Source organism: Ornithodoros turicata, unplaced genomic scaffold (genome assembly GCF_037126465.1).
Source record: "Ornithodoros turicata isolate Travis unplaced genomic scaffold, ASM3712646v1 Chromosome78, whole genome shotgun sequence".
Taxonomy (NCBI): Eukaryota; Metazoa; Arthropoda; class Arachnida; order Ixodida; family Argasidae; genus Ornithodoros; species Ornithodoros turicata.
This window is the reverse complement of record NW_026999392.1, coordinates 593069-612858: the sequence shown is the minus strand read 5'-3', so window position 1 is coordinate 612858 and position 19790 is coordinate 593069. Positions and strand designations below refer to the sequence as shown.

At 43.4% G+C, this 19790-nt stretch overlaps 1 protein-coding gene and 1 long non-coding RNA gene across 5 annotated transcripts in view; both read left to right on the top strand.

The window, feature by feature from the left end:
• The first annotated feature begins 558 nt into the window (after positions 1–558).
• On the top strand, positions 559–1951 carry LOC135374574 (uncharacterized). 3 transcript variants are annotated; one of them, XR_010416970.1, is made up of 7 exons: positions 559–746; positions 879–914; positions 972–1062; positions 1123–1196; positions 1279–1369; positions 1440–1508; positions 1585–1951. It is a non-coding gene; the product is annotated as an uncharacterized LOC135374574 (long non-coding RNA). The 3 variants fall into 3 exon arrangements; XR_010416971.1 differs by lacking the exon at positions 1123–1196; XR_010416969.1 differs by having other exon boundaries at positions 972–1196.
• A 2016-nt stretch (positions 1952–3967) lies between these two features.
• LOC135374572 (acyl-CoA-binding domain-containing protein 6-like) overlaps positions 3968–19790 on the top strand; it is a 29768-nt gene continuing 13945 nt past the window's right edge. Inside the window, exons 1-5 of one of the 2 annotated variants that reach the window (XR_010416967.1) lie at positions 3968–4145; positions 9175–9239; positions 10316–10412; positions 18254–18313; positions 18371–19191. Coding sequence is in view for 1 of the 2 variants with exons in the window: in XM_064607517.1 (XP_064463587.1) it covers positions 3969–4145; positions 9175–9239; positions 10316–10412; positions 18254–18313; positions 18371–18481 (510 nt within the window). In the remaining variant the exon portion in view is untranslated. The remainder of the gene's footprint in view (positions 4146–9174; positions 9240–10315; positions 10413–18253; positions 18314–18370; positions 19192–19790) is intronic. The other variant, XM_064607517.1, reaches the window with a different exon arrangement.

Here is a 19790-nt window from a genome sequence, read left to right as displayed (position 1 = left end):
AACGCTTCCCACTTTTCGGTGTCGTAAGTCGATTACCCAATGTCCGATTTAGTCGAAATTTTGTGTGCGCGTGCTCTGTTCCCTGCTCTACAACTTTCCAATTGAGACCAGCCGTCGATTTCCAGTGGTTAAGACGTCATTCTCGAAATTCCTGACACCGACCACCGTTCACCGATTTTTGTCCCTGTCTTCAGGCTTGAAGCCCACGGCGGATCCGACTTCCTTTTAATGGGCACACGCACTCGACATGGGAAACGCGTAGAAACTTGCCGCATCTTTCTATCCCTCTCGGTTCTCGAGTTAGAACACCGTGGCAACGGCGGTTCTCTGATACATGGTCCTGGGGCATTTTTTTCGATATCGGGTTCTTGCTGGCGTAGGAAGGTGATTGAGATGTGTTTTTGAAGAGGAAAACGTCCTCTTTCCGATAGCGTTGGTCCCGTCTTCGCGCGACTTTCCGTTCCCTTGCTACATTCCGAGGAGCGCCTGGGCGCTGGGGCATGGCCTGGCTGGCAGGTGGCCTTCCTGCCGTTTCTGCGCTGCGGGCGGCGCGTCCATTTCGCTTGCAAGCTTCGTTGCGTTCGCACGCCTTTTTCTGGCTCCCGTTGTCTCGCGTTCCGTCGTTGCTCTGGTGCCCTGGACTGCTGTGAATGTGTTTTTATGCCCTACTAGTGTTGCCTGGGGGTGCTTTTATGTGTGCACCCTGGAAGATAGGTCCAGAAGCCTTGCGATTTCTTAGATTAAAGGTTAGTTCTATGTTTGTACGATTCGTGCAACTTTTGTTTGGTATCATTCCTAGCGTGTGGGTTCTATTACTTTATGCTAGCAGTGTGATTATTACCCTTTTGATTCCTATTACCCTATGCTTTATCTTTCAGCTAAGTGTACTCGTGACCCTACCAGCACTTTTCAAGGTGAAGATGCAACATCGTCAGTGGCCCCGTTACTAATGTCTGATCTATGAATTTCAGATACTTTCGACGTATTCATTGCGGTGAACAACGCGGTTGGGACAGCACACTCACGACGTGGGAAGGTCACAGAAATGTTGAAAGACATCAGGTAAGTTACGCTAAAGTGCGTTTCAGAGCTCTTCAGTGACTTGTGTTTACTGCGAAACAGATTGGGCATACGCTTCACCCGTGGAACTTCGTCATGTGCTCCACGGCAGCACAAGCCTTTATGGCTGTGCCACTGTATGTAAAAAAATGCTGAGTGATTTTAATAAAGAATTTGCAGGGAAGTACAATGTGTCTCACCTTGTTGACTCTTTTACAGATGTGTGGAAACGTCGTAGCGGATGAATGTGAATTATGGATCTCCAAGTGGCGTCGCCCGCGTCATTTTCAAGATTTTACCCGTTTTGAAGGTACGTAGTGAATGTGCGGGGCATTCACGTTCCTACTACGTGGTTATCCATGCGTTTCCCGTCTTCGCAGGCAATAGGGCTGTTGATAGGGAGAATGCTAGGCTACTGCAGACTGCAACCATAGGCGCTGTGTCTAAAGGTATGCGTATACGTCGATGCGTACTGCACAGTGACATTTTGCTGTAGCAGTGTTTTTGAAATTACATTTCTTGCAGGTTAAGCTCACATGACGCGGCAGGGAAGGGAGTCCGTGGCGAAAAGTGAATATAGCCGAAGTTGGATAGCGTTAATTTTTGCGCACGAAAGGCAAGCTGGACACATCGCAAATCTCCAGTTGTACGAAACACAGTGCAGCATGGTCGTCGGTTATGCCAGTGCTTCAACATATGTTTCAGCGTCGCACTTCGGACATTGCGGGCATATACCTTTAAGTTTTTCCCCTTGTGGACCGATGCTGTGTGTGTTCATGGACATCATGTTTTCAAAGACATGTAAGTTATCAATAATAATGCGAAAAAAATGCTGGTAATGTTACGCTGTGATATAATACCTGGTGAGGTAATACGATGCTACGATGCTATGACGCTCAGTTTCATACGAAATAAAGTGTTTGATCTAATGTTGCTTGTTTGTGCCACTGATACGCACTGCTGTGCGGTGTTGATGTAATGTTCAGAGAATGCCAGTAAGCCTGGCTAAGGCACGGGAAAAAGGTCCACTAGAGGTCCGTAAAAGGTCGTCATTGACGTACTATGGACTTCCTTGGGACGTGCGCGGATGTTATTTTGGCAGTTCTGAGTACGTCCCAAGTATGTCAAAATTATGTTTCAGGATGTCCTCAGGATGTCTTCATCGTCCTGAGGGTAACATCATGTAGACGTCCTTGGGACATCGGTGGTTTACTGGATCCCTCGAACACGCTGGGAACTGCTCCCTTTTTGAGTTGACGTGTTTTGGTGTTGTCCTTGAAGTCTGAAGTGGCAAAGTGCTTGCTGCAGACAACGGAATAGTTTGATGTAGCATTAGGCTCCCAGTCTCTGCGTGAGATCGCCTTTATCCACTGCTGGCGCAACTCTAGGTCGGCAGGAATTTCGTGAAACGAAACACCAGGCTCTTTCTTTCTAGCACTTGACGTGCATATCGGCACGCAGCAGTAACGCATGTTGACCACTGTCTATCGAACCAGGCATATACGAAGGATTCTTCGTGAACAAAATACATTACGTTGGGCTAGCATCAGAGTTTCGCTTTTCGCGCCACTGCCGTGTGCTCCGTAACATACAGGATATCTCCAAATTAATGGAAGAATATTGAAGACGACAAAAGAGCAGAAATTCCACCACGTCTTATCTTTCACACGACGCTAAAAGAGACGATAAGCCACAAATGAAAGTAACGTCGAACAACACCGTTACGGGTTTCTTTTCTGTCGTCTGCTATTGAGTTTCCTACGACTGCACCGCAGAACATTGCCCAAGTAAGGTAAAACACAAGGAAATGCAATGTTGAAGGTCAAATATTGTTTACTTTTTTGTATAGCAACTTATTTTCACTTCTACCAGTGCAAAATTGTGGAAAATGTTGCGAGTACGGCCGCTGCGACGACGCGCAGTCATGTGTCGGAAAGCAGCGCCACGAGCGGAGAACTCTGTCAAATGGAGGAGAGCAAACAGGAAAGGGCTGGGCATGGCAAAGAGCAGCCGACGTGACAGGCATCTTTAAATATAGGAGGCATTGGTTTCATTTCATCAACATTCCTCCAATCAGTGTTGCCAAGTTGGAGGATTTCCCTCCAAATCTGGAGGGTTTGTGCAGGAGCCTAGCGCGAAGAATTTCGATTTGGAGGAAGGAGGGAAATCTGGAGGTTTCGGTTGCACTTCGGAGGGATTTCAGAGGAATTTCAACATTCGTCATGTACCCATAAAAGTTTTGCTAATACGACCCCAAAACAGGATCAACGAATGTCAGATGACAAACTCCAGAAGTTTCAGAACGCCAGAAAGTAACGTGTTGCACACCTTATGCGGCTTACTCGGGGTTTCTTCGTGCTTCGTGTGCTGGCGTCTGCTCCGGCCAAGCGTCCGTTCCTCTCCGTGACGGCGGACGCGTGTTGGTTTTTGCATGCTCTGTGAAGCTCTTTCGATTTTTCGCGAGTCTGTTTGCTTCTGCGGCACAATATCCCTCCTCGCAATAATGGGGAAGCCTTCCGATCCAGAGAAGTCACCATACCTACCGAAGTTCTCGAAGGAGTGACTTAAACTTGATGAATTCAAAGACTGGCTAGAAGAGGTATCCCAAAGCATAGCATTGCAAAGCAGTGCATTCTGCCAGACTTCTAGACTCGATCCACACTCTTTATTTTCTCACTATTCTCACCTCAACTCGAGTCGGGGCGTTGCTCGGTGAAGAACATGCCTTCATATGCAAACCTGTGATATCTTGTTCCGCGCAAGTGAATATATAAGTATATCATCAATACCTAATTGTTTCACTGAAAATACATGATATTTTTAAAAACGGAGGTTTTTGTTCAGATTCTAGAGGGTTTGGGGGTTGACTTGGAGGGAGCGCCGAAAAAATGTTGGCAACACTGTCCTCCATGGGGTTCGTGATGGCTGAAGGCGCTGAAGGGGCAGACGGGAATGTGATGAGTGGTGTCGCAGAAGACTGCAAAGAGCTCCAACAGCAGTTTTCTGCGGCTGCTCAGTTCCTACAAACAAATACAAAGGAGCTAACGTCTGCTCAACTCCTGTATTTATATGCAAGATATAAGCAGGTTAGGATTTCTACTTGGCAAACGTGTTGTTTCTTTTGTCATTTATTTTTTAGTGCAGCCCACTGCAGCCTCACCAGAAATAGTGCAGCCGACTGGAAGGGCTGTTCAGTATTTCAAAGTACTATGTTCAACATAGACCATAAGCCATTAGACACGGTGAAATTAAAGGACACTGGCTTAACGTAACAACTTTACTCTGACGTTTCGACGTCTATACGAACATAACGCGTGTAACAGCCACAAGGGGACCCTCCCTCAGTGCTGCAAAGGAACTTTGAAGGCGTTCTGGTCGTTTGTCTTGTCTGACGACGATGAACGTATGGGCGTCGAAACGTCATAGTAAAGTTGATGTATAATGTAAAATCCCCGAGACGTGTCCAGCTCCCTTGCTTCCTAGCCATTTTTTCATAGTAAAGTTGTTACGTTAAGCCAGCGCCCCTTAATTTCAGAATACCTTACCTTAGCACAAAAAGTATGCGGGTGCAATGATTACAACAGTGAGATGGAATGCGCCCAAGTTCAGTGTGTAGTACCATTTAGAGGACGCGATGGCAGAATATCAGACACGTTCCCGGTGATAGTTCATTGAAACCATTGGCCTAGTTGACAACACTTGTTTTCAAGCACTGGTGCGAAATTGACACGACATTTGTGCTTTCTGTATTCGCATGTCTTTCATCATCATTGCACAAGGGGCCGTAGATGACTGGGCAGTATTGATCGCAGTGGCTCGTCAAAGTAATCTACCTCAATTACTTATTGTGTCTCTCATGTCATTGGTTGTTACGTGAAGAAGACATGAAGAACCGAGGTGAATGCCACGCAACCACTAGTTTTGCAGTTGATCTCTCTCTTGGTGCTTTATCAACTTGATCATGAAGATTGCAGGATCAAGAGCTGGACTGTCGGTTGGTGTTCATTTCTATTCTTGATGCCATTTTCACGTAATGGCCAATGACAGGCGAGACACAAAATAATCTAGGTTGATTACTTTGATAAGAATAGGGCCCTGTGTGTCCAAGCCATAGATCAAGAAGTTACCCACCAAAAAGAACCTTGTTACGAGTTAAGCTACCGTGTGCAAAATGTAACTAAGTTAATAACAAAGTTCTTTAGCCTCAAATGTGACGCACAGTTACGGAGTTACTTAAAAGAAAAAAAAACCGGGTTACTCGCAAGTTACTTCGAACACAAAATAGCACTTCACAGTTGCAGCGCGCATGAGCTGTTGAGTTCGACCTTGAGTTGTGTGCGGAAGAGTGCAACACGCTTAGATCGTTTTCATTTATGTCCAACAATTCAAACGCTTTGCATCTTAGTCCCTGTGGGTGTACAATGGTTCACCTTCATTTTAATGGCAGCAGTTCTTACTTCCTGCATAGAACATTGTCATTGACTGAATGTCACGTTTTCTGGCATAAAATGCCCTAAACTAACCACGAAACTGAGTGAAAAGTTCACCAATAGCAGAATTGACCGTGTCCGTGTCTCTCGGTCTTCTTCGTGGATAAAATGCCCTGAAAGAACAGGTGAGAACGCAAGAAAATATGTGGATGTAAGCAAAAAGTTAATTAAAAATAATGTGAACTTACTTACTGTGAACTTGGCTTAAGTTACTTCGGCAAAGTTACCCGAAAAAGAAACGAGTTCTTCTGAAAGCTACCACGGTGCAAACATATTGAGTTGAGTTACAAGTTACCAAAAAAAGGAACTTAGTTACAGTAAGGAGATACCTCCAACTGTGGTCCAAGCACACTCCATTCTATGTTGCCCCCCAAAATGTCGGGTTAGGTTGTCCGAGTTGGGTATCTCCGTCATGCTGTGCTCTTTGAACTTTGTCTGTTCTACCTCCACACGCTGAATCAGAAATCGACGACATCTTTCTTTGTGGTCATGCTTGTGTAACTATTGTAAACTAGGCTTCTCCGTAATTACATATTGCTAACCTCTGATCTCATAGGCATGTGATGTTACAGGTTTTCATCTAGTTGTCTCGCGTGTCATACATTCACTATTCGCATTGTGTATTTCAATATGTTGATCATGAAGTAGGAAAAAGACAAATAGGGGACAATACAGGCACAGATCCTCAGAAGACAGCAAAGAGATTTATTATGGCCATCCAACTTATATTGCCAAAAAAAGAGGGAAGCGTCGTCATTCCGTCCAAAACAACCTCCAATGACTGAGGGGTTCCCACGCAAGCATTATGGTGTCCTTGAAACATGGTGCTCCTGAGTGCCACTCACAATCTCTTGCTCTGCTACTCTGACTTTCATTAGTGTTGCAGGACCAGTGGAGCTATTCATTTAAAATATTGCAGCGGCATAACTCAAGTTCATTGTTTCCACATGCTGATTTTTTTCGGGCATGCTACAGGCTTCGCTAGTGCTTATGGCCATAAAACTGCTTTCACTGCGGTGTGCTTTGCAAAGATGCTGTGCTGCTCCATATCTGTACATGAAATCTCAAAAGAGGTTGTGACGTTGGACCTCAATTTGAAAATCAACAACGTAGCGGTTGTGGCCCCCTTTTGGGACTTGTGCAAAGGGTATTGAAAGTGAATGATATATTGTTGGAGGCGCCCTCAAAGTGTCCAAGTAAAAACTTGACCATAGCATTGAAATATGCAGTAGAGTTGGAGAGACACCAAGATCTCTATGCATTGGGCACGTTAGGTAGCGGCTTTAATCAACATGCTCCATGGTGTCCCTCGTGCTCCGGTGCCTCTACTAAACAGTCTTTCTTAGCGTGATACGGCAAAGTTTTCATTAGTTTAGCATTAGCAATTTAGCATTAGCAAAGCTCATTAGTTTTGTGGCCTCCCCTTTCTCCATACGCCACAGAGCAGCACTTACACGCACCTACCTGCAGGATAGAACTTGAGTGTTTATCGAGAGTGTCACGTGCTGGAAAAGGAGCATGCTCACTGCACTCTGGAGCCGCTACATAATGCACCCATTGACTGCAGTCGTGGGGGTTCAACTCCCTCCTCGAACCGTACCTTCGATACTGCATTTGGGATCGAAACGGGGGTGAAATCCTTGTCCCATAATGTAAGGTTCACATAGAATACCTCCCAAAATATTTTTCTGGCGACGCTGAATTAAGTATGGTAACTAAATAGAGCTACTTAATTATGGTTACTCTTCTTGTAATGCACTAATTACAGCTACAGGTAGTGTTTAAGTTACTTTACCAACAGACACCTATAAACGGAGAAAAAAAAAGGTGAATAGATAGAGCCAGTGGTTTCTTTAGATTTTCAAGCACGGGGGAATGTTGCAAAAAAATTGGGGGGGGGGGGGGGGGTATCATTATAGTTACGTCATAGCAGCATAAAGGGGCACTAAACAGCTCCACGAATATTCTGCAATTATTATGCTGTACGAAAGAATGTGGCTCACGATATCCAATTATGAAATTCATTTACTTCTAGTGAGCATGTTCACCACGAAACGATGCCATACACTCTCTTCTTCCTACTTGGAGAGCACCTACATCCCAAACGCGTAGAAAAAGCTGCATTCCAGTCTCTGGAGATGGGGAGGATTTCGGGCTCCTAGGCCCAGTTCATCAACACCGATTAACAATTGGGCCGAGATCAAGGTTCCCTTAACTCCAACTTAATGCTTACTGTGCTTCACTAAAGAGAGCTCTTGTTACTGAAACACTCGTCAGGTCATCAACTAACGTTTGCAAAAAAGAATCGAGTGTTAACTTCAAGGTTTAGCAATGTTTGATCTCAGTTCAAGGCTAACAAGCATCGGTGAAACCATGCCCTAGCCAATGATGGACCTCGTTGACACAAGCAGCAGCGTGCAGGGAGAACCGGTTGTGAGAACATCGCTGTTTACCTTGCAGAGCAATACAGCGCTGAAAACATAGTGCGCGCATGAAATGAAATATTGTGGGCTTTTGGTACCTTTTGATCTGGCTACCTTGGGATTGACAAGTGGGAATATGTTTAAAATTTACCTCACTACCCCATATTAAAACAAAATGAATATATAGATGTCCCACATATTGAATGGTTGATGGTGCGCAAAAGTGTGCAGCGAATATTCGGTTGGTTTGGAGCCATTATTTACTTTTTTGGGAACAAATTTTTGCTAAACATCACTGTAGGAAACAAATCACACTGCATTACATAAAAGTGCACCTTGTATACCTGTTAATGTAACCCTTTAATGTATCATTACCAATCTGAAATAGCAAGGACCCCTCTGTAGGGGGTGCACAGGTAAAAAAGTTTGGGGTTGTTGCCAAACATTTGGGGTGTGTTGTGGGGTTCTGGAGAATCGTTGGTTGTACATCTAGAACCATTTGTTTTAGTTACGCTGTGTGATAAAGAGATCCCTACAGAGTCATGGGCCATGCTCTCAGCATGGTGGGAGTTAATCATCCGGGCTGTGTATAAGATGACTGTATTCATACAATTCCTGGCCAAGAAAACAAAAGCCAGTGTATTTAGATGTTTTATTGCTTAGAAACAGTATAGTATAAATACGTAGAAAATTGGGCTGGGAGGGCAAGCCCTGTCGAACAGCCCAAATTGACAACCCCTTATTTGAAGCCTTAACAAGACGACACCAGGGAAACAATGTGTGGAAAGTATTACAGTACCTGAGTAATTTGGTTAAACTTACATTTCACGGTTACTACAACCAAAAGTGGTAATAGTTGCACTTAACACATAGTTAACTAGTTTCCATTGCAAGTTACTTGTAATTACTTGTAACTTAGTTATTACCCAAGACTGCATTATAGAATGCAAGCAGGGTCATTTGGAATCTATCCATTTGGACTGCTGAACGAATTCTGCATGAAAATTAAGCCAAACTTTTTGCAATAAAGGCGTGACTGCCAGGTCGAAAACCTTCAAGCATCAAGCATGAACGTGATGTCATAACAGGTTGTACTTACTATTAGTGTGCTAATAATGATAATTAACAAGTATCAAATGAAGGTGAAACTGGATTAGAAGATGACACAGAAATTCTGTGTGAATTGAATGCCATATTTACAGGTGCAAGAAGGGCCGTGTTGCATCGCCAAGCCAAGTGTATTTGATCCGAAAGGCAGGCAGAAATGGTAAATAGTTAAATGGCTCGAGTAGTTTGTGTATCTATTCATTTGTGTGTTAAATGTCAAATGACATTACGTGGGAGAGTGGCAAAGAAATATACAATTTACTCTCTGAACAAGCTATGAGACACAGCATATACAATGCAGAAAAATGCTATTCATAACTTTAACAAACATGCAGAAGCAAAGATGATAGATATACAGGGTGCCCCAGCTAAATGCAAACATATTTTTTAAAACTATGTATATCCCTTTTTCCGAGATGAAATCAATTGCAATATAGCATATGCTGAAGGGCACTCCTTAGGAGGTCTTTAGCAAACTCCAAAGACAATGTCTTAAATAACTCTCAATAATTACCTTTTTAATTATAAAAGCTACAAAGTTGTCCCAATGAGCATATCTGTTCTTTTCAGTCACCTGATATCGTAGCCATTTTCAGAACAAAAATCTGTTCAGTAGATTGTCCACAAACAAATCCTGAAGGAACACAGTTATTTTTTCTTTATTTTGTTCATTGAGCATCTTGGGAGACCCATATTTCCTTCATCCGCAATGGGAGAAGGGGTAAGAGCCTAGAAAAAGACTGAAAACAGAAATACATTTGTTTTCGTTTTGTTTCCGCAAGTTACAGCTAATCTTCGACGCATTAGGTGGCACTGTGCTGTTTTACCCTCTCACATTGGGGGTGAAGGAAAGACGTGCCTCCGAAGATGCGCAATGAACAAAATGAAGAAAAAAACTGTACTTCTTCACAATTTTTTTTGTGGACGATCTGCTGAACCGATTTATGTTGTGAAGATGGCTACGATATCGGGTGACCGAAAAGAACAGATGTTCTCATTGGGACAACTTGGTAGCTTTTATAATTAACAAGTTAATTATTGAAAGTTAATTAAGACATTGTCGTAGGAGTTTGCTAATGCCCTCCTAAGGAGTGCCCTTCAGCATATGCTATATTGCCATTGATTTAATCTCGGAAAAAGTGATATACATGTGTTTAAAAAATATGTTTGCATTTAGCTGGGACACCCTGTATATACACCTTATTGCTGCCATAATAATTACCGTGTCTGTTTCAGGGATGCTTGGAAACAGCTTGGTGACATGAGTTCCACGCAAGCCATGCAGGAGTACATTGCTGAAATTGAAAGGCTCTTCCCAACATGGAAGCCTCAGGTTTGGAATCTATACTGAAATAAAGTTAAAATCTGTTGTAAAAATGAAAAAAGCCCTCAGTGCAAGGGGACAAGAACAGGGGCAAAAAACACAGCACTGACTGCCAACCAAAGACTTTTATTTGCGAAGCATCCCCACTTATAACACAAAAATACCCTTTCTCTTCCTTCTCCTGTTGAACATTCCAGAACTGCCGGGCAGCACTTATGTCACCAGAAAGTTGATCACCTTATCGGAAAAGAACACAGAAGGGTTGCTGATGGGTAAGGCCCTCTGTTTTCTGCTGCAGCAAATTCAAAATTCTGCGGCAGTGACTCGTAAATTCCACGATTTTCTGCGGCGAGCAGTCAACGGCTGCATGAAATGGGAGACACTTTATTTTCTTGGATAATGTGGGAACAAAAACTATGCTATAAAATTACAGATTCAAAGCACTGTTGTGGCTCAGCATTACATACATGATATCTTGTGTTCTCATCTGATGCGGTCTGTCGCCTGAAATCATTTTATACCTGCTGAAAGATCCTTCAGCATCTACAGAGTTCATTGGAACATTATAGGAAGGAGTTTATACAGATGCCCTGGGGAAGTTACATTTTTGTACACCCCTTTTTGTTCTTGGACTGTAGCCATTATTTAAAGGTCTTAACTTCTTGAAGGCAGCCTCCCAGATATCAAATGAAAATCCGCCACTGCTACCGCTAAACTGCACAAGGGAGGGATACCGCCCCTTCCTCAGGTGAAGTATACACAATAAAATTGGGCTAATGTTATCCTAAGCTAAACTACAATCTGTCTGTTTTGTCCTGCAGCATAAACAATTTCGTAAAGCAGGCTTCAATTTTGTAGGGGCGGCTTCACCTCATGTAGGGAAGCGTCAGGTGAAGCCCACTTTCGGGAGACGTCGTTCGTATTCGGCGAATAGCCTTAAATTATCCGGAAACCAGAATATTGGGTATTTCAATTCGCGAATCGGATACTTCGAGTGATTGATATTCGATTCGAATTTGAGAACTCTAATTTCCACACACCATAAAAAATAAAGGATTCCGTGAAACTCTGTGCCAAACAAAGGATTCCGCGATTAATTACGAGCTCCGCGAAATTTCGCGGAACCACGGAATCGCGGAAAACGAAGGGCCTTACTGATGGGTAATTCCATTTTAAATCGACCAAGATCCGCCGATGACATTTTTTGATTCGAGTGAAAAAAATATATGTTGGAAATGACAATAGGTGAAGACGAAAGCAGGTTCCCGGAGCTTCCTACGATCAACCAGTCCAGAGATGGAGAGGGGGTAAGGTGACGTGGTCTTCGCGACATGATTTTTTCTCGCGACTTTGCAGCCTTACTGATGCCACTTCATTCGCGTCACAGCCCTCAAAGCTAGCTCACGGAAAGTCTGGGCACTCTAGTATACCTGTACATAGTGAAAACGATATCACTTTAAAGGGGCGCTGAAGAAAAAATGCCAAAGTCAGCAGATATGACAAAAATTGCAAATTTTTTAACGCTCATCACTCCTCGACGGCAAGTTAGATATCCGTAAATGAAGTACGCTTTTAATGTCCAATCCTTCCTCTATAGTTCAATATATAGAAAACCATTCTAACCTGTTTCGTTGCCAAAAGAGATGTCAGCAAATTTAGGTGGGAGTAGAAAATTACTGATGTTTGGTATGGCATACCTCAGCCGCTGCGATACTTATTCCAATAATTTTGCGGTTACTGAAAGGACAATGTATCCCATTAATGCAGCTGCAAAAATATGTTGCATTTTTTTAGTAGGGTGAACACTGCGAATTTTTCTCTGTGCCCAGGTCTCGCTGCTGCGGCCTTGCACTCAGACTCCACTTTGGAGTGGCATGCCGTTTCCCATTTCACAGGGCCTTCGGTCTCCCTGATTGATTCCCGCCGTTGGCACTTAATTGTGCCACGTCAGCACTCTTATTAACGTGCAACCACTTTTATATGCCGTTGCAAGACCAATAGATGGCGTCTCTCTATTATGTTGCTGCGACTGAGAAGGGAATACTGACTCGCGAGCTGAGTATAGCAGCAACAGTTTTGTCAATACTGCACAAAGTGTGAGTTTCTTTAAATTAAATTGTGTACCAGGAAGTGCTACCAAGTGGCTTATTGCTGGAGGTGTCGTCTTTATTACAGCCGCAGAAAGAAGTAACGAAAAACTGTCCGGCTACAGTGCATAGATAGCATATGCATCCCCTGAGCCCCGACATTATTTGATCAATTAGATAGGATTTGGTCAGTAAGTGGAAGGTTGCACCACGCCAGAGCAGGCGAACCCTCGTCGTTAGAATGCGTCCCCCATTCTTTTTTAATAGTATATGCCACAAATAGATGTCACGATAATTTCCACCGCAGAAGGGCATGGTACCTATGCATTGTAGACTGACAGTTTCTGTTACTTCTTTTTGCAGCTGTAATAAAGATGCGGCACCTCCAGCAATCAGCCACTGGAAGTGCTTCCCAGTACAGAATTTAATTTTAAAAAATTCACACCTTGTGCTGTATTGACAAAACTGTTTCGAACGTTGTTGCTATACTCAGCTAGATATCGTCAGTCAGTACTCCACTCTCAGTCACAGTGGCATGATAGACAAATGCCATCTGTTAATAAGGATACCGACGTGGACATGTCCACAAATAAGTGCCAGTGGCGGGAATCAATGCAACATCAGGGAGACAAAAGGCCCTGTGAAATGGGAAAAGCGCGATGGCATGCCACTCAAAAGTGGAGTCTGAGTGCAACGACGAGACCTGGCCACAGGGAAAAATTTGATTCGTTCACCCAACTAAAATAGTGCAACATATTTTTGCAGCCCTGCATCCCTGTGCATTTAGGGGATATGTTGTCCTTTCAGTAACCGCAAAATTATTGGAATAAGTATTGCAGCGGCTGAGGTATGCCATACCAAACATCAGCAATTTTCTGCTCCCACCTAACTTTGTTGGCATCTCTTTCGGCAAAGAAACGGGATAGAATGGTTTTCTATATCTTGAACGATAAAGGAGAGATTTCACGTTAAAAGCATACTTTATTTGCGGATATCTGACCAGCCGTCGAGGAGCTACGAGCGCTAAAAAGTGTACAATTTTTGTCATATCTGCTGACTTTGACATTTTTTCTTCAACGTCCCTTTAAAGTGACACCATTTTCAACCCGTACAGGTATACTAGAGTGCCCAGACTTTATGTGCTGTGAGAGCTGCTGTGAGAGCTGCTATGAGAGCTATGAGAGCTGTGACGCGAATGAAATGGCATCAGTAAGGCTGCAAAGTCGCGAGAAAGAATCACGTGGCGAAGACAGTGCCACCTTCCTCCTCTCAATCCCTGGACTGGTTGTTTGTAGGAATCTCCAAGAACGTGCTTTCGTCTTCACTGAAGGTCGTTTCCAGCATAAATTTTTTTCACTGAAATCAAAAAGTCATCGGCGGACCTTGGTCGATTTAAAATGGAATTAACCTGATACGACTTGAATCCGCTTTTCTTATCTCTACCAGATCCCTGTGCAACAGACAACTTGATTTACTGGTCTTAAAAATAATGTTTGCGTGAGTAATAAATGTGTCCCAACCAACATACTGGATCAGAAACCACCGGTACCCTTCATGTTATATATCTCTAGGACTGTAAAAAATGCTCTCGCGTTTAATGTTGTTTAATGTTGCGTTAACAGATCCTGTGATCATAAAATGAATGAAAGTCTTTGCAGGCAAATTAACAGGTAGGAACGAGCTGCATTTCCCAATTCAGTCATATCGATGTTGTAGGTAGGGTTTTAAAACGAGTGAAATCTGGAGCACATGAGAATCCCTGGGGGGAAGAACCAAAAAAATAGGGGGTCATTGATTATGTACACAAGGCCTCATATAAGTAACAAATATTCAAAACTGTATGCTATTGAGGCAGTGTTTTGAAGAGGCTATCGCTTGGTTTCTTTGATCAGTCGAGTCAACAAAGATAATAGAAAGGCGTGTCAGATTAAACGTGGCAATAAATTCGTGGACTCTCGAATTGGGTGCATGTATAAAGCGCTGGAATGTGTATATATTTGAGACTTCCTGTTGTGTCAATACAAGATTAAAAGAACATAATTTGAACGTATTTAACGAGTAAAGTACCTTGAGAGAACATTTTGCCATGTGTGTCGGTTGCGAAGCATTAATTAATCACGCAAAGATTATTTATAAGAACAGTAAATCAAGTTGTCTGTTCTACAGGGACGCGGTAGAGATAAGAAATGTGGGTTCAAATTGTATCAGCAGCCCTTCTGTGCTCGTTTCCGATAAGGTGATCAACTTTCTGGTGACCTAAGTGCTGCCCGGCAGTTCTGGAATGTTCAACAGGAGAAGGAAGAATGAGGGTATTTTTGTGTTATAAGCGGGGATGTTTCGCAAATTGGTTGGACTTTGGTTGACAGTCACTGCTGCGTTTGTCTCGTTTTTTGTCCCTTTCGTTGTCCCCTCTCACAGTTTTTTTTTTATCGTGTTTAGATTGGAATCTATCAATGGAATCACAAACTAAAAACAGCCTTCATACACTTTTCACTTTCCAAACTTGCGTTTACCTTGGGTCAGAGGGCGACATTTAAAATGGCTCGAAACCCCGTTCGTTTGTAAAGCTATCCAACAGGAGCCACCGTGCAAAACGTTTTTGCTCTGAGATGTATTATAACTGTCCAATCAAATTTACAAAAAGAGTCGGGAAAAAAAATCCTCGCGCAGCCACGATGAGCTCCATGGACACTTATGGTATCTGTTGCTCCGATGCTGTGGAACTTCCCTGAGCATTCATGGAGCACCGTGCCCCTGTCAGGGGACATTGCGACGACTATACCATAAACGAGCCAAAACAGCACCATTTTAACGCAGCTGGGAGGTCCAGGGGCCTGCTGGGGATGGGATGCACTTCTGTAAACGTTGAGATGCTTTTCTTCGTTGTTATTTTATGGAGAGGTGCCACGATGAAAAATTGGCTAAGAAGCAAGCGAGCTGGTGAAGATGATACATATGTAAAAACCCCGAGACGAGGGAACACGAAGGGACGACAGTCTTCCCCGCTTAGTCATCGCCGTGACATATCAACTAAGGGTCAGCCAATGAGGATTGTGTTATCAACGCCATAGCCATGGAGACGAACCACCGTCAGCCGCCATCGTCTGCGAGCACTCAACGTCCTCGCGTACTAAATGGGAAAACAAAATAAAGCGCAAAACGGTCCCATATTTTTCTCCAGACTGATTTCCCATAATGCATTTTTCACTTCCAGTGTAAAGGAATAAGTTTGCCAAGTTAGTTGCAATCATTTGCGAGTTATTGAACTGATAGAATGGCGAATCGTGGTGGCAGACCAATTCTGACTGTACATATGTGTCTGCGTAGCGAGGGAGGGAGAGCATGTACAAAGGGGCACTTAACCGATATAAGAGCAAAGATGCGTCAGTAGGAATATGTCCATTTAACTCTGAAACATATTTTCTTAAATTATGAAGGTAGTGCAGTAATTACAGACGCACTATTCCTTGAACTTGCTCCACCCTTCAAGTTCTTACAACGATAGGAGAGACGTCATTTTTACGTTTTGTACGGGCCACAACTTATGTTGCTGCATTTTTGAATAAGTGTTTTATTTTTTTCAGAGCCACTACATACGCTACATTCACGAGGAATGTCCTTTCGCAACGTATTATTTGTACATCTTTTCCGGCTGCCTTCACTAACAGATACGAGATTTCTTTATAAGCCGCACTTATTCTTTGAAGTGAAACCCCTCTGCAGCCACAGAGGTGCAACGATACGACAGCAAACAGGTTTGGCAGGTTGTCCCCCACGGCTGACCTTGTGGGAGTCCGAGATTGGTTGACGACGCAAAATGTCACTCGGGGATGAGTCTGCCCCATTTGCTGTAGCTGAGTGACATTTGCTGACTCATTAGACGAGGGGGAGAGTTGCACTGATATCGCTCCTTCATCTGCTTTTTAAATAATTAAAGCGCTCGAGTTACACAAAGTCTTCCACATATTTAGGTAGAATGAAACCTCTGCTTTCATGCTGTGTAGTTCTTAGACACAGTCCGACCGTCAGTTTAGTGCATCTTTAAGCAGGCCTTCTGTATGAAGGTGGTGTTGCCACAATACTTTTCTTTTTTTGTTAATTTGTATCGAGGATGCGCTTTTGCTCGACAGATGCGCAGAACTCTACAGCTCCAAGTGCTTCGGTCGGAGGCACGTGCTAAAAATTACATCTGTCTTTATTTAGCGGAACAGCGGTTTCAGGTTGTCTCTACGTAGCACGAGATGCCCAATGCAATTATATAAGCGTCTCATCCATTTGGTATCATGGGCCGAGATTGAGTTGTCTGATTTCATTCTTGATTTCATTGATTCTGGCTGTTAGAGGCTTATGTGTTTGTGTCATCCTTGCTTGTACGAGACAAAGGACAAGGAGCAGACAAGCTGGTGTTGATCCATGAAGAAGGCTGAGGGACACTCACCCAAAAAGACAATACGCACAAGTTCTGAGAACTCGCGTGCGTCATCTTTCTGGGTCCGTGTTTCTCGGTCTGTTTCGTGGGTCCTTCTGCTTGTAGGCTGTCTCGGTTAATGGTAGTTGTTTACCATTGAGACGCTGCTACATAAAAGGTTGCTTATAAATTGCCTGTAGATCGCAAGCTTGCTTGTTTGTTATGACCAGATTGCCCCTTTAAATTTAGCATCATCTCACACTCGTGGCAACAAAAGATTAATTTTGTGTGCCAGAACTGGGTATGTAGTACTATTTTTCGTAGGCCTGAAGGCAGCATTCAAATGGGGTAAGGCCTTGTGTGACAATGCACCCATGTACCTGCAAGATCAAAACACCAGCTGACATGCTGGCAAATAATACTGAAAAATGTCGGACTGAATGTAAGCTTTTTTGAGTGCCCCAGTATGCCATAAGTAGGGTTCTGAGTTTTCAATTAGGAAAATTTGGAGGGTGTTTATCGGAGTTTTCTGGAATTGTAAGTTTCTCTGTGCTATGTGACAGTATTTTCTTTGTCTCTCTCCAGACGCACTCTGTATACTCAGGGTGTAGCTTTTTGTGACATTTTTCCTGTTCTCAAACCTGAAAATGAATATCAAGGAACGAGATTTCCACATTGTACAAAATGGAAGCACAGGGAGTGTTTGAAGGTTGGGAGATGCACTACTCCAGGTACAAGGAGACGACTTTAAAGGGGGCTGGTTGTAAATAAAATTGACTATTGTAAATGGGAGTTAACATAAAGGGTCTTTCGATTTTAAAATGGCCTCTGTGGCGTAGCCCTGCCCTGAAGGAGCCTCTTGTAGCAACCTTGCACCATCTAGTTCGTTTCTGGTTCGTTTATACACCTGTACTAAAGTTGTCAACTCACCAAAACCTTACCAACATCGTTATAATCTCTCTTTGTCACATTTAGATGTTTTATCTCCAATTTGAGCACTGTCACCAGAAGCAATGAGGTCTGATGTTACTGACAAGAGTACTTCACTTTGAATCACAAAAGTCCTTGGGTATAAAGGGCAATCTTTAGAAAGGACCTTTGTGCTGCCACTTAACGGGGTTTCCAAAGGTAACTTTTCAGAGAGGCCAATTCCCCAAAGGCCTTTGGGTTGGTCACCTGACAGGGATACAAGTCCAGAAATCTCCTCATTCCCTTTTGGTGCTAGTTTGTGTCTAAAGTCTGCTACCAAAACTTTAACACTCACAACAACAATGTATGTTTATCATAGGGAGAATTATAGCAAACCACTCGCTGCGTCGTTATGACAGATTTTAGCTACATCATTTTTCTGGCAGGACCAAAAGTTTCCGGGAACGGGCTTTGGATCTGCTGTGAGCAAACTGCAAATTGTACAGGTACGTGTTGGAATTGCTGGTTTGACGAGCTGGCCTAAAAGACTCTTATTATTCTAGGAACATGACGTTACTCAAAAAGACATCTTCGACTGGGTCAAGGAGGGGGACATAACGAGGATAAAAGAGTGTCTGGAAGGAGCTTCCATCTTGCAGCGCGTGGACAGTGAGGTGGACGATATTGCTCAATACACTTTCTGCAGAAGAGAACGGAATATGTTTTGCTATGGGGTTGGTGCATATCAAATAGCCACTCGATTCAGACACCCGAAGGCTCGTCTTGGACTCGAGTAATTTTGTAGCATTGTGAGTGATAAGCTGTGCTAGCCACACTGTCGTGAGGTGTGTCTGTTGTGTTGCAACAGTTTGTGACAGAGCCCGCACGTGCACCTCCCCACTGTGGTTCGAAATGCTATAGAAGCAGGTGACCAGGTGGGTGTCCAGTGAACAAAGCATCTTGGCTAGAAGACGTCTCCTATGCTCAAGAATAACAAGGAAGAAATTTTGCGTCGGATTGTCAACCTGCTGTGACAGCTGTTAGTGAACTTTGCATTGGCCACCTTTCCATTTGTGGTGACCTACCGCTGGAACCATTCACTTTTCCGACAAGGTGAAACCATGGTACCATCATACTCTACTACTACATGAAATGTCCCTTGAAGCCAGCATTGGCAAGCATGGTTTCCTTGTCTTCCATGCCAATGCTTGTACCACTGTGCCACTGTAGGAGTCCCCAAATGACCCCAACTGATGAAGACCCTGTTGGGTAAGAATCATTTAAACGACAAAAGTGGATGTCACAGCTTCGGCAGTGCTTTGAGTATGGCCTCCAGATTTTAGCAGAACTTTAGCAACATTGCCTAGGTGGCTGCTTTGGTTAGGTAAGTACCACTTTTATTATTGTTATAAGTGCATGAAAATGCTTGTCCCTTCCTCCTGAACATTTGATATGCACCAACTCAATATGCATCAATGGAAGAAATTCTGTGTTCATATAGTGTTAGTTATTTTGCAGCTGCAGGCAGTAAACTGCGTTGTCTTCTATTTGCGTGGCCCATAAGCTACCTCAGGGGCAACGATATGTAATTAGTTATTTGTGCTCACCTGTGTCTGGCTATGCTGTACTAGAAGACTTGATAACCTGACAAAAAACAACACAGAAGGAGGAGGCATTCCTTGAAAGCAGTTCAGACAAGAAGAAATGGACACCAGTGGCACATTAGGAGCCTGTAGCAGTGGTTTTGCTTCACAGACACTCAAGTAGTTAGGATTGAAGCTTAATAAGTTCTTTGCAAAGAACGAATTGCTCAGGTTGCCATTCAACAGCTTTCCATTACATCCATCCCAGTGGCGACTTGGATTGATGTAGTTCATTACATCATGGACACATTGTGCTGCACTCTAGGGTAGTACTGAGCAAAAAATAATCATCATTCAATGTGTCGTACTTGGTGAGATGCCTGAGTAAGGCACAGATGTC